Genomic DNA, 13,870 nt, shown 5'->3' with positions numbered 1-13,870 from the left:
CATTTACTCCTGTGTGAAAACAACCAGCGCATTCTTTAAAATTTCTCAATTTGTGTTCCACTGAAGAAAGTTGTGTGGGGTTGGAACAACATCAGGGTGAGGAAATGATGACAGGATATTCATTTTTGGGTGAACTATCCCTTTAATCTCCCTTCTACTGCTCCTGGCATTTAATGGCGCATTGGATTTCACTTCTCTCAAAGCTCATTTGTTTTTTCTAACTTTCAGCCTCTTGTTCTCCCTCTCTGTTTGCCTCACCTCCTTTTTTTATTCATACTCTGTCTTTCTATCTTTTTTTCCTTTTCTTTGCTGTCTTGCCACATGGATAGGTCCATGTACATATGTGAGATGTAATTGATAAGGTCTATCATTCTATGAATTAAGAGCAAGGGCTGCTAGGGGCATGCAGATGCGAGCTCTTATGATCCCTTATGTCTGATGATCCCACATTGGCCCCTCGTTCTAATTTAATAAAGACTCCTCACTTAGTCTGTTCAGGGGTTGGACGGCTATTTGGGGAGGGTGCTGTGTGTGTGATCGTGAGCACGACGTTGACTCATGTCTCCATATTTTAAAGCTTTGCCCATTTGTTTTTGCTCTGTGAAAGAGTTTGGCTCTCCCTGGTATCTGTCTTTAAGGAATTCTGAAGCAGCTCCCATTAGGGGGGCCACTGCCTGCCTGAGCATTATTTCAAACTCTTCTCTCGAATTCCTTCATAGACAAGCAAGCCTCCCATATGCTTTGAACCAAAAACATTCCTTCGGCACACTTTTTCTCTTTCTCGCACTTCAAGGGAGAGTTCACCCCAAAATCAAAACTCACTTTATCCAAACAAGTATGACTTCCAAACCTGTATGACTTTCTTTCTTCCATGAAACACAAAAGGAGATTTTCTCAGTCACTATTCACTTTTATTGTGTGAACGGTGACGGAGATTCAGTCTAACATCTCCTTTGGTGTTCCATGGAAGAAAAAAAGTCAAAGGGGTTTGGAACAACATGAAGGTAAGTGAATGATGACAGAGTTTTCCATTTTTGGGTAACCTATTCCTTTAAATACAACACTAAATTGTTCAACATATGTTTTTAATACAGACCGTGGCTAATTCTCAGTAAAGTCTGATTCACAGTTGTGCACACTCAGTTGTATTTGTTTTTCTTGCTCGTCATTTAAGACGACACATAGTCCAGCCAACGATGATTGCACACAATACTTACAGTATCATCTCAGTATGAGTTTTAAAAGTCGTACAAACTTGAACACAAATCACACTCACACAAGTACATACACACAGGCTTCACTGTTCCAGACATAAAAATGATGAATGCTAAGTAACCGTGCAGCATGTACGAAAGCATTGCCAAGTGTAGTTGGAAACGCGGCTGATCTATTTTATAAATACTATTAATCCTGCATGGCTCCCAGCATTCCCTGCTCTTCAGGCCTCCTGGAAACTCAGAAAGTACCGTGCACACACAAAGCACACATTCACCTTTTACCTCCTCACACATACAAAAATAATAGAAGCATATAAATATTTATTTCACAGTTTGTTCCTTGTGGTCTATCATTCTTAACCACTGTTCGTTCTCTCCTTCACTTTCTTTCTCTCTCTCTCTCTCTCTCTGTTTACTATTTTAATTTAGCGTGCTTTATTGGTATAACAGAAACTGTACATTCATATTGCCAAATTATTTGCATATACAATGAGAAAATGTGCAAAATATGTAAAATACCAATAGTCCAAATAGAGTATACAGTAAGTAAATAAAAGTAAAGTGCAATGAATTGAAATTGAATAATAGTGTGACGTGATGGATGGACATCAGCTGAGGAAGTGTTAAACACATGCATGTGTCACCTTTGCCTTTCGAAGCATGCAAGCAACAGCAACTAGCTTTTTCTAGGTCTGTTAGTCCAACTTCGCAAAAATTGGACTGGTATGATTTCGTTCTGTCTAAACCATTTACATGACATTTTTTTTAAAGATGAATTATTGTTTTAGTATAATTGAAATTAAACTTTCAAAGTGCATGTAAATATATTGAATGTTACTCTTTTTGTTGAAATGAACCTACCAGTGGCTTGCATATGTCTCTGCATATTAAGTTGGGATAGGAATAATTATTTTTACATCGAAAAATATCCCACACTTCAGCTTTATTAAAAATGAATAAATCCTTTGAGTAATTCTGAAGGATAAACTAAAGATGAATAGGACTAAATGTGCCTGTTTCTCTCTTTTTCTTTCCTCATTCCCCCACCACACCTGAGGGAATCATGCAGTGGAATGAGGGGAGGAATGCTTTGAGGAGAGGGAGGTGAATGGGGCGGCAGTCGAGGAGGGGTTAAAGGTGTGTGCGGTGGAATTTAGGAGAGGTGTGGAAGGGGGATGCTGGCAGTAGTGGGCTGTAAAAATACCCTGATTGATTTACCAAATGGATTGTCACACTATGCCATCGTTTTATCACACTGTTTCACAGGCAGAATGAATGAGAGATCAGGTGCTGACAGGACAGTCCAAAACTGCATCTTCTTTCATCTTAGAAATTAATAAACTTATTTTACTCTACGTTCTTGTCAGAGAGCATTCTCTCTTTCTTAGTAGTGTATAGTAAACAGATACGCAGATCAACATTCAGCATGGCTTATGAAACATGACCTTTGGAAATAAACAAATAAAGCCATCATCGGAGGTTATGCAGGTACATATAATTGGAGGTTAACATGGAGACAAGAAACACTGCATCATTACGATCTTGGTAAAGTAAGGAGCAGATTTTATTACCTTCTCTTCAATACAACAACACACAGCAACAAGTGAATGATTAACTTTTTTACTATAAATGCTGAAGTTAGAAAATTATCCGACATTAGACCATCATTCTGATGTACATCCCGTGGTTGTGTGATAGTTTCTAAACTTATATCACAAAATTCTGGTATTATTATTATCCTTCTATTTATTTACATTGCAGTCAATAACAGCAGATCTTTTACACATTCGCCGGAAATGCAGCCGCTGCTTACTTGCGCTTATGTAAAATAAGGTTGATAATACTAAAAAATGTTACTCAATTCCTTTACACTATTGTTTAAGTGCTTGTCTCAACTTATTCATCACTGTATCTCGTCGGTTCAAGTGAGATTTCATGAAGAACCTTTTTTCAATCTTCGCTCACAGATTTTTTAGCTCTGTTTCGCCTGTTGTACATAACTTAGAAACATTTCAAATGCCAAGGAATATAACTAAACTCTGGAGAACAATAGAGCGATTTGATTTGTTAGAGTGATGAACAGTTGGGGAGGTATTTGATTAAGTTAGGGTTTTTTTCAGGACACCGCTGTGCAAATTTCCCTCTCTGTCTTGCAGAAATTATTCCCCCTCACAGAATGACATGCATACTCAGACTCACTTAGGTGGAGTTATTCCATTTTATTGAAATCCAAGCTGCTTTTCCTTGCCTGAAACTTAAGAGAACAGTCACCTTTGACCTCATTTTAGCCCAGGCTGACTTGGGCTCAAGGAAGCTAGACTTTCTGTCTCTGTTTTCCAGAGCTATTGGGTGTCTGCCCATATGATATCCAAGTAAAAGTCCTAAGCATATGCACTCTAAAGCTTCTCCTGTTTCTTGAACAGAATACAAAGAGGCATTCAACTTTAGGACTCTCAAAACTGAGCCTTGGAAGTTTGAGATGTCCAATGTGTGTGTGTGTGTGTGTGTGTGTGTGTGTGTGTGTGTGTGTTTAATAATATTTTTTTTTTATTTCCTTTCTTTGACTATTTAAAGGGATAGTTCACCCATAGACATACTTTCTTGTTGGGTGCCTGAACTTAGTATGGATATTGTTTCTCCTGTGGAACATAAAGGAGAAGTTCAGCAGAACGTATGGGCTGCTCTTTTACATAGATTGGACATCAAGCTCCAAAAAGGTCCAAAAACCATGCTATATTCGAAGTCTTCTACAGCCATTGTGAGGAACAGACCGTAATGTAAGGCTGAATGTTGGAGAAACAGTGTTTGTATTATAATTCTCATGTTTTTATGTGTATTGGTCTAGAGCTGCGTGATTTTGAGCCAGATGACCAGCAGGAAATTGAAGTAGATGAAGGGAACACAGCAGTGATTGAGTGCCATCTTCCTGAGAGTCAACCTAAAGCTCAAGTCCGCTACAGTGTCAAGCAGGAATGGCTAGAGACATCTAAAGGTAATTCTTACATTTAAAGTCAACAAACGTTGTATAACTCCCCCCCCCCCCATTCCTAAGAACCCATTTGCTGTCTCCCTCATATGTAGCCATTTACTTTTATCGCTCCAGATTTATGGCTGTTTTTTCTCTCTCTCTTTGCTAATACTGGGACTTTAAATACTGTTTTATTTGAGCCATCATTGTATCTATTTCAAGTCACATCATTTGAATTCAAATACTTCATCCCTTAATTTCATTCTGTCATTTCTAAAAGCACACTAGCTGGTTCTGGTATTTGGGTGTTTGACAGCTCTTGTCTTGTTGAGAGTCATCAAGTGTTCAGTGTTGTCTGGTCTTGTTCACTCTACAAGGTGCCGCCTGTTCGCAGGATTGTCTTTGTTGCAATTTTTCCATCTCTGTCTTCAAATAATCAGTTTAATGATGGTGTAGATAACAGCTCAGATTTCAGGAAATGACCACAAGAAGCTTTTGTTGACAAACCTGTTGTCTGAATAGCTGTAATCCAGATGCTAATCAGTGGTTTCCTGATTGTGTTGTAGGGAACTACCTGATCATGCCTTCAGGAAACCTTCAGATAGCCAATGCAACACGGGAGGATGAGGGCCCTTATAAATGTGCTGCCTACAACCCTGTCACGCAGGAAGTAAAAACCTCCACTTCGACAGATCGTCTACGGATACGACGTAAGTGCACACAAAGCATGTACAATTGTAATTTACACTGTGAATACGTTCTGTCAGTTGCTCTGTACTGTACCTAGAGAGGCAGCATTCAAAGACATCTGCACACTCATAAATGAAATTAGGCTGCCTCCTAGGATACCTTGTTTTTGTGTTCTTCATGGAGAAAGCAATCCCATAATTATAAGTTTAATAATAAATAAGTTTTCGAGCACAGTGAAAAAATTTATCTGAGATGGTGAACATTCAATAAAGTGAGAGAAATATTGGTTTTAAATATATTTGTAATGCATTCAATATTAAAAATGATTTAAAAAATAGTTGTAGAAAAATTATTTTACCCAATATTTATGTGTATTTTTACCCTTATTAAAGTAAAACCGTGTTAGCTTAGCAACATGCTAACATCAATCTCTGTAGAAATCAATTGCAAGTCAAGTCTCCCATGCTGCGCACAATTTTTATTGTGTGTGGATTTGCTGCCTACTGTATGCAGAACCTTAGAAATCAGCTGCCTATGTAGGCAGTGGGGCAGCTCATTAGGTTTTGCTTGTGTTTTAATATTGAATTTGATTTTTTCCTGTCTAGGTTCGACATCTGAGGCTGCACGTATCATCTATCCACCTGCACCTCTGTCCATTATGGTGAACAAAGGCCAACGACTTGTCCTTGAATGTGTGGCCAGTGGCATTCCCACTCCACAGGTCACATGGGCTAAAGATGGCCTGGACTTGGAAAATCATAACAACACCCGCTTCCTGCTTAGCAACCTGTTGATTGATGCGGCGAGCGAAAGCGACTCGGGCACATACGCGTGTAAAGCCGACAACGGCATCGGCTCTGCTAGCTCTGCAAACATGCTTTACGACGTGCAGGTGTTTGGTGAGTATGAACGCTTTAAGAGTTCATAATATATACAGGGATTTGAAAAGCTGGAACCAGGGCTGTGATGGAACATTTTATGTGTGTGGTGGCATAATTTCAATTTCCAGTCATTTGATGGCTACATTTAAGGTAATAAGCATGTATCAGAACCAGAGGGCTTAGAGAATACAGTTGAATGCCGCTAATAAGCATCCAAAATAAACCCACAGTACATTTACAGAGCAGAATAAGTATGTATGTGCGTAGGATCGAGTTTCTGAGACATTGATGAGGTTGTTTTTTTTGGGCTTGTCTCACAACAGCTGTGATTAATTAAGCCGCTCTTGCTGCTGCTCTAATGAGCTCGAGCTGATTCACTAGCAGCCAACCATCAAGTTTTGGGAGAGAGAGAAACCAGTCTGTCCCAGATTCCTCTGTGGCAGCATGCCTTCACATACAGCACTCATGGAGACGCATTTGCTTGATCCATGCTTTGTGCTACAAGTTTTAACCATGAGCATCCATGTTGATTTGTGCTATTCAGCATTTGTATCACCCACTGCTACTTGAAGTGGCGGAGACCAGGCCAGTTGTAAGAGGCAGCAATTTTAACAGTGAATTTCTTCAATTGCAAATTATTTTTGTAAAATGTTCTCTCTGCTTGAGAGAAAAAGTAGTGCGATTTTTTTCAACAAACAATTTTTGCATTTGAATTCAAAAGATCTCTGAATTAAAAAACGGAATCTGAAACATATGAAATTAACATTATTTAGTTAAAGTAAAGATAAGTTAAAGAAAATGTAATTTAAGTGCATGTAAATGTTGTCATTTACTCACCCTCATGCCATCCCAGATATTAAATCTTTCTTATGATAAGTCTATTAATGTTACTATTACTTTTGGCATATACATGTATTTGTTTCATAAAGCAAAAGATGGCAAGTCGATTTGTAGTAGTCTTGAGTTATGAAAGCAAATGTTGAAAATGTTGCAATTGCCCCCTACATAAAAACACCTTTACAGCCTCATGTTTTGACATTCACTTGTCTAAAGTTCTCTTGTTTTGTATTTCAGAGCCTCCCCAGGTGCGTGTCAAGCTGCAGCAACAAGACGTTTCCCGGGGCGACACAGTGCGATTCAGCTGTCAGGTGAGGGGCAAGCCCACACCAACTGTGGTGTGGCTGCACAATGCTCAGCTCTTGAGGCCGTCACCACGGCATCGGATGTCCTCGCAGGTGCTACGTATACTCAATGTTGGGCCGCAGGATGATGGTGTGTACCAGTGCATGGCGGAGAATGGCGTGGGCAGTTCTCAGGCAACTACAAGACTTCTCACTGTCCCAACAGGTATGTAACACATAAGACAATGTGTACCATTTTTATGCCATTTTATGATGGTGTAGTCTCACATAGCCCATTTATATAAGAAATCGGTTTCGCAGGACAATTTTTCAGATTATACAGTTTAGCGGATATTATACAGAAATATATGACTGCAGAATACAGTGATTGACGAGTCAGAATCAGATATTCCAGAGAGCTTTGTACGTTTGTCACATTGTTTTTCCAGTGTTTGTCTTATTTAGCATCTCAGCTGTTCAGTCGTAGTGTCACTTTTCTAATTTATTGTGCTCTGATCTTTGATTTTAGTGCCGTCGCGGTCAGGTAAGATACCCTTAATTCGACCAATGAGCCCAGATAAGGTGTTGCGGGAACAGCCACCCCTGAAGCCTGTGGTCACCAGTGCAATGCTGCCTGTTGACTGCTCTGAGGTCCGAGTCTCTCCTGCCGAAGCTCCGGTTATCATGAGCCAGCCACGCACAGTAAAGGCTGACTATTATGAACTTACCTGGGAACCCCGTCATGATGGAGGAGCACCTGTGTTGGAGTACATTATCAAATACAGAAAGGTACAGCACTGCAATTCTATCAAATGCCACCTTTATTAGTGGTGCTTGCTAAGGCAAGCTTCACTATTACTTTTGCTTGAACATTGGGTTTGGGATTTGAACAAACCCCTATCTCTTAAGTAATTAACTTTGGTGCATAATGCATCTCGCACAGTTCGTGCCACCTCAGATTTTGCGATGAGAGATGTAACATAACTTTATAAGCAGACAGACAGGTGAAGGAGGTATGTAAGTTGCCTAACCTGTGCCACATCTAGGGACCAGAATGTCATAAGAAACTTGAGGTTAATCTCTTTTGACTTGGGCCAGTAAGCAACCACCAAGCAATGCCCTAGCAACCATCTTGAATGCCCTAGGAACCACATAGAAAAAACTCAAACATCTTACCAACTGCATAGCAATGCCCAGGCAACAACCTAGCATCATGACAGCAAGTTTTCATGAACAAACGTCACTTAAAATCGAATATGTTCTTAGTATTACCTGTTTCTATACAGTATATACAGTATGTGCATATATGTTTCTCATGTAATTCCTGACACTGATTCATTGGTATTTGTGCATGCTCTCCTGTATTTTCTCTTGCAGGCTGGAGAATCTCCCGGTGACTGGATCACTAGCACTATTTCAGGCTCACAGCACAAACTGACTCTGACCAAACTGCAGCCAGCCAGCCTCTATGAAGTGGAGATGGCCGCTAAGAACTGCGCTGGGCTTGGGCAACCTGCTATGATGACGTTCAGAACAGGCAAATGTACACAGCCGCATGACTACTTTAAGAGTTTTCAGCAGTATAATTTGTGAAAGAAATGTTTATTGTGTATATCAGTCGAATGTTCAGGCTTTTTTATGTCTAGGTAGATTGTAAATTAAAGTGGCTCTTTAATTTTGGTGTGCAGGGCGAAGAGGACCCATAGGGGCTCCAAAACCACCAGTGGTGCAACCTCGTCTTTCGCGTGAGTATAAATTTGTCTGTATGATGATAATATGGTATGTTTGCTTCCTTGCAGGGTTTCCACGATTATAGAATACCTGAAAATATCAGGGAATTTGATAATTGTGAATTCCAGGCCTTGAAAATCATGGAAATTAATAGTCTTCTGGAAATTTCTATAGTAAATAAAAGTTTTTTCTAGTTTTGCCTTGATATAAAATATTTTTAGGTTAAAAGTTGTTCTTTTTGAACGTGATCTCTAGAATGACTGGAAAAGTGATGAAAAATGAATGGTCAGAACAAATGGGCACCCTGGTACTGGTGCAAATAAAAATAAGAAATTCTAATTCTAAATCCAGCTAAAAAGAATTGAAATGTAAACAGCTTTAAATTATAACAGTCACCAATAGTTGGTCTGATTATTATTCTATCATGACTGTTCTCTTGATTTTTTCTTTTTCAATCTTAAAATTGGATGAGATTACATTAACTGCATTACGTATACGTGTGTGTCCAGTGTGCATGCATACACACTCTCACCGCAGGTTATTCATTTGTTAACAACTTTGTTCTGTTTTTATTGTCATTATAGCTCCAGAAGCTCCAGACAGGCCCACTGTCTCCATGGCCACAGAGACCTCAACCTATGTGACATGGATCCCACGTGGAAACCGCGGATTCCCTATTCAGTCGTTCCGTGTACAGTACAAGAAACTGCGGAAAGGAGGTGGAGACTGGGATGTGGCTGTGAACAACATCCCTCCCTCACGCCTCTCAGTGGAGATCACAGGCCTGGAGAAAGGTGAGCATTATATCAGCTTTATATTAGCGATCACCAACGCTGAATGCAAGTTAAAGACGGCAAATGATTGCTGAAATTAAATGAACACTTGTTTTATGCAACATTTACTCAAAAGTTAGAAAAAAGAACTCGGAAATGGTTTAAAATGGATTGAAGAGGCAGCCGATAGATTTTGGAACTAATATTTGGATGATATATCATTCTACCAATACTATGTTAATCAGAAAACATTTCTAAATTACAAAATGTTGTTATTATTTTACTCCATTCACAAGCAACTGATACTTAGTCCTTTTCTTTCCATTGCATTGCAGGAACATCGTACAAATTCCGAGTTTTGGCCGTTAATGTGTTGGGAGCGAGTCCCCCTAGTGCTCCCTCCAAAGCCTACACAGTAGTGGGCAGTGGCCCACCAAACCGGCGTCCCATTGACGGACCCTATATCACCTATAATGAAGCCATCAACGAGACCACAATCATCCTCAAATGGACGGTAAGCACTAGGCATTCTCATTTCCTCACAACACCTTTTAGATGGTCAAATTCAAGAAATGTGACCTGTGTGTTCTCACAATGGGCCCCTGTACAAGTATTTTGTGTTTTCTCTACAGTACACGGCAGTCAATAACACCCCCATTTATGGCTTTTACATCTTCTACCGACCCACTGACAGTGACAACGACAGTGACTACAAAAAGGACGTTGTTGAAGGTAAGTCATCTTATTTTTACCCTGTGATTTGTCACTTACTGTATATTTAAAAGAAAAATAAATTGTAACATTGTGTCGTTCTACTTAGGTGATCGATACTGGCATTCCATAACAGATCTACAGCCTGAGACTGCCTACGACATTAAGATGCAGTGTTTTAATGAAGGAGGCGAGAGTGAGTTTGGCAATGTCGTTATCTTGGAAACTAAAGGTTTGTATCCTTTTGCTCCTATTCATGATCACAACCAACTCCTCACCTAATATACAAAACAGAGATATATTCAGACATTGCAGATTTTAAATGTGAATGTGTGTACTTTTAGCACGCCCACACCAGAGGACTACACCTCCAGAGACATCAACACCCAGACTTGAACATCCTGGAAACCCAATGCCACGACCTGGTGATTTGCCTTACCTCATTGTGGGTGTGGTACTTGGAGCGTTTGTCTTCATTATCGTGGCCTTCATCCCAATCTGTTTGTGGAGAGTTTGGGCCAAGCAAAGTAAGTTTTAGAAATTTTAACAGAAACATGCAAAGTGACATGACAAAGTTACAAAGGTCAGCTATAGAATTTTAGAACTGGGACCAAAAATCACAATAAACCCTTTCTATGATAACCATCAGTATTATAACTTCCATGGGGCCAGATAGTCATGGAAAATGTAGAAATGTCTGGAATTTTTAAAACAGTGTTTTCCAGGTCTGTGTACACTCTTGTGTAGCATATAACATGCTCCAAACAAGCCATAGTGATGTCCAATTTGTCGATGAATCGTTCTTCAGTCTGTTACGTTCAATAAATTCATCAAAACGGTTTACAAATTGATCTAAAGGATTCACTAAGGATACACTTAAGTCTGAGAACTTTGTGTCATTCTGGGTCTGAGTTTGGAATCTCTCTTTATTTCAGAACAAACCTTAGACATGCGATTCCCAGTTTTGGCAGCTGCAGTCTCTCCATGCCAGTACACCATGGTGCCACTGCAGGGATTGGCTCTTGGTCGGCCCTGTGCCATCAACCCTCACCTGGCACCTCCTCACACTGTCTACACTCCTAAAGTAGAATACACCCCCAATGGGAATGGAAAACACACAACACAACACCTCCCTGGAGGGCACCAGGTAATCTTGAGAAAGTTGGTACTTTGATTGACTTGGAATTCAGATTTTGGTTGATTTTTTGCAAAGTTGTAACCAGGGACTAAAAACAGTTCAAGGAACAAAAACAGAAAAGGAACAGTTTTTAGCAGATTGTAACAGAAAACTAGAACAAAGTGATAAGTGACTATACAGACCGAAACCAAACCAGACAGGAAGTCAGGATCCAGACACCGCGCTCCCAACATGAAACAAGACGGACCGAAGAACGCACAGCAGGGGATACAGCCGAAACCGTGCACTCACACAAAGACAGACAATGAAACACAGACATGGGACGATTATGCCATGGTCCTGTCAGACCAAAACCCAGACTGACATTGTGACAGGATTGTGACAGATAAATCCACCACACAGGGGAAAAAATAAGTGCTTATTTTCGCTTATTTTGGGCTTGTTTTTCTTGTTTTTGCTTGTTTCTCTTGCGAGATCTATTTAACCCACCCATTAGTGCAGAGTACTGTAATTTAAAAAAGAACGTTATTAACCATTCTTTTATTTATTCTAACCGGTAACCTTTTGGAAAGGAGGCTGTGGAACTTCTGAACCGGAATGAAAAAATACAGTTTTTGCTCGAACCTAAATGAAAAACATTTCGTTTTTGGTCCCTGGTTGTTACAGTAGAACTACTTATGTATGTACCCTCTGTATGAATGAAGATTTGAAAGTTAATAACTGTATTGATGTTCATCAATCCCTTACCTCTCATATAGGATGATGCTGACTATGAGTTGGAGTGTGACGCATTGTTGCCTCAGATACTTTCAAATCCGCAACCACATATCCAGAAATACTGTAATGGGTAAGAATTGGTCTTCAAGCTGTGATTTTCTTTTTTTTTAACTCCACTTGAAGTCAACTCAAAATGTATATCTGCTGTTCTTAGGGTACCTGGCTGTCCTGAAGAGAGATGCTGTAAATCTGATGACTCCCCCTTGCAGGTCCTTAGCCTTTCTGATCCTGCACAGCCATCTCAGAGTTCTGACTCCTTGCAGGACATTCACTCCCTCACTGAAGCAATTCACATTGAAGATGAGGTGACTGCCGGTGAGATAATGTTATGTACAGTATTTTTAAAGAGGACAATGCCAAATGTGACTTTGAGTGAGATGAAAAGATACAATCTGTTTCTTTAATCTGTCACATTATTTTCAAACTAAATATTCTGTTTTTCTCTTCATAGACTTGCCCTGGTTAATGACAGTTGATGCAGGCATAAACAGGTTGCTCCAAGAAGCTGAGCACCATGAAGTGAGAACAACTCAGAACATAAGTCAGCTTGAAGAACAAGGAACACACGTTCCAAAAGATGGATAAAACATTAAAAAAAGGAAGACAGAGAAAAATATTTATTTTTGTATAACAGATGCTATATTTATATATTTATGTCTTTGTACATAGTACAGTTTTTAGAATGTGTATATATCTGTTCTTTGAGATGTTACACATATTTTGGTATGTTTGTCAGTCACCACCACATTGTCATTTTCATGCTGTAAAAATTATCCTCAGTTGGGATTGGAACAAATTGTCACCTCAATGGCATATATTTTTTATCTGTTTAACATATAGTTTCACAGTTATAAGCTTCAGATTTCCCACTGGCAAGCATTTCTTGATGTTTGAAGCACAGCTAGTGGAAATGTTAATGCTTTCAGGGCATTGTGATGATGATCAATTCATTGAACAACTGACTGTTTAAAACACTTTGCATCTAAAGTATTTATTGTATGTGTATGTATGTATGTATGTTATATGCATACATATTTTATGCACAATATATTAAAGCCACATATGTTTAGTGGCTTGATGGCAATGTAGATGGTACTTTGAGTTGAAAACATTGACACACACTAAAAACATGATTGTAACTTGTTCCAAATGCTCTCTGTTAAGTTGTGCGAGTCTTGTTGGTGCAGTGTTTTACAGCTTTGTATATAGGTTACTAAGAATTATCTATTTTCATCATTAACAAAAATATTAATGGATATATACAAAGGATATGCATTCTCGGTGTAGTAATATTGACTATGCGAAAGAGAACATATATTGTAGGTATTTATCTTTTCAGAGGCCTGGATGTGAAACTTTCTTAAAATAAACACACCTACCTGCAATATGCTGATTTTTATATTCAAACTGGTTTGATATTGTCAGCTTGTATAGTGGTACTTCACAGTCTTTGATGGATTTTGCTTTTGGAGGCTGGTAGTTCTCCTGCATCAGTATTAGCTTGTTACCACGGTTGTAAACACGAAACATGAAGGAAAAATCAACCTCCACATATTCTAGAAGATTAGCAGCTTTGGTTACATGGATTGAGCACTATTGCCTGTAAATAAATGTAAGAAATAATAAGCCCTGTTGTCACTCATTCTTTATATTTGTGCATCCAAGAAATAGCATGGCATTTGACACCATAAAATGAGTTCTAATGTAGGCATTTTGAAAGGTTATAAATCTATTGTACCATGTATTTCTTAAAGATTACTAGACTACAAAGTTCTGCTCCATATTTGCATATTGGTCAGTTAACCTTGTCTTTGCTTGAGCATGAGAACACTGTCCCACACACTTTACCTAACAATATATGAT

The 13,870-nt window shown here is 39.1% G+C and overlaps 1 protein-coding gene across 1 annotated transcript in view; it reads left to right on the top strand.

The window, feature by feature from the left end:
- Positions 1-13,619, top strand: part of boc (BOC cell adhesion associated, oncogene regulated) — a 31,135-nt gene extending 17,516 nt beyond the window's left edge. Inside the window, exons 4-19 of the mRNA XM_052114407.1 lie at positions 4,063-4,209; positions 4,752-4,895; positions 5,481-5,774; positions 6,831-7,103; positions 7,407-7,666; positions 8,255-8,420; positions 8,566-8,622; positions 9,193-9,402; positions 9,717-9,895; positions 10,014-10,113; positions 10,202-10,324; positions 10,437-10,619; positions 11,028-11,239; positions 11,989-12,077; positions 12,162-12,322; positions 12,459-13,619. Coding sequence (XP_051970367.1) covers positions 4,063-4,209; positions 4,752-4,895; positions 5,481-5,774; positions 6,831-7,103; positions 7,407-7,666; positions 8,255-8,420; positions 8,566-8,622; positions 9,193-9,402; positions 9,717-9,895; positions 10,014-10,113; positions 10,202-10,324; positions 10,437-10,619; positions 11,028-11,239; positions 11,989-12,077; positions 12,162-12,322; positions 12,459-12,592 — 2,732 coding nt within the window. The 3' untranslated portion in view covers positions 12,593-13,619. The remainder of the gene's footprint in view (positions 1-4,062; positions 4,210-4,751; positions 4,896-5,480; positions 5,775-6,830; positions 7,104-7,406; positions 7,667-8,254; positions 8,421-8,565; positions 8,623-9,192; positions 9,403-9,716; positions 9,896-10,013; positions 10,114-10,201; positions 10,325-10,436; positions 10,620-11,027; positions 11,240-11,988; positions 12,078-12,161; positions 12,323-12,458) is intronic.
- Positions 13,620-13,870: the final 251 nt, after the last annotated feature.

The sequence above is a fragment of the Xyrauchen texanus genome, chromosome 42 (assembly GCF_025860055.1).
Source record: "Xyrauchen texanus isolate HMW12.3.18 chromosome 42, RBS_HiC_50CHRs, whole genome shotgun sequence".
In the NCBI taxonomy this organism is placed as follows: Eukaryota; Metazoa; Chordata; class Actinopteri; order Cypriniformes; family Catostomidae; genus Xyrauchen; species Xyrauchen texanus.
The sequence above is the reverse complement of the archived record's forward strand: the minus strand, read 5'-3'. Positions and strand labels throughout refer to the sequence as shown.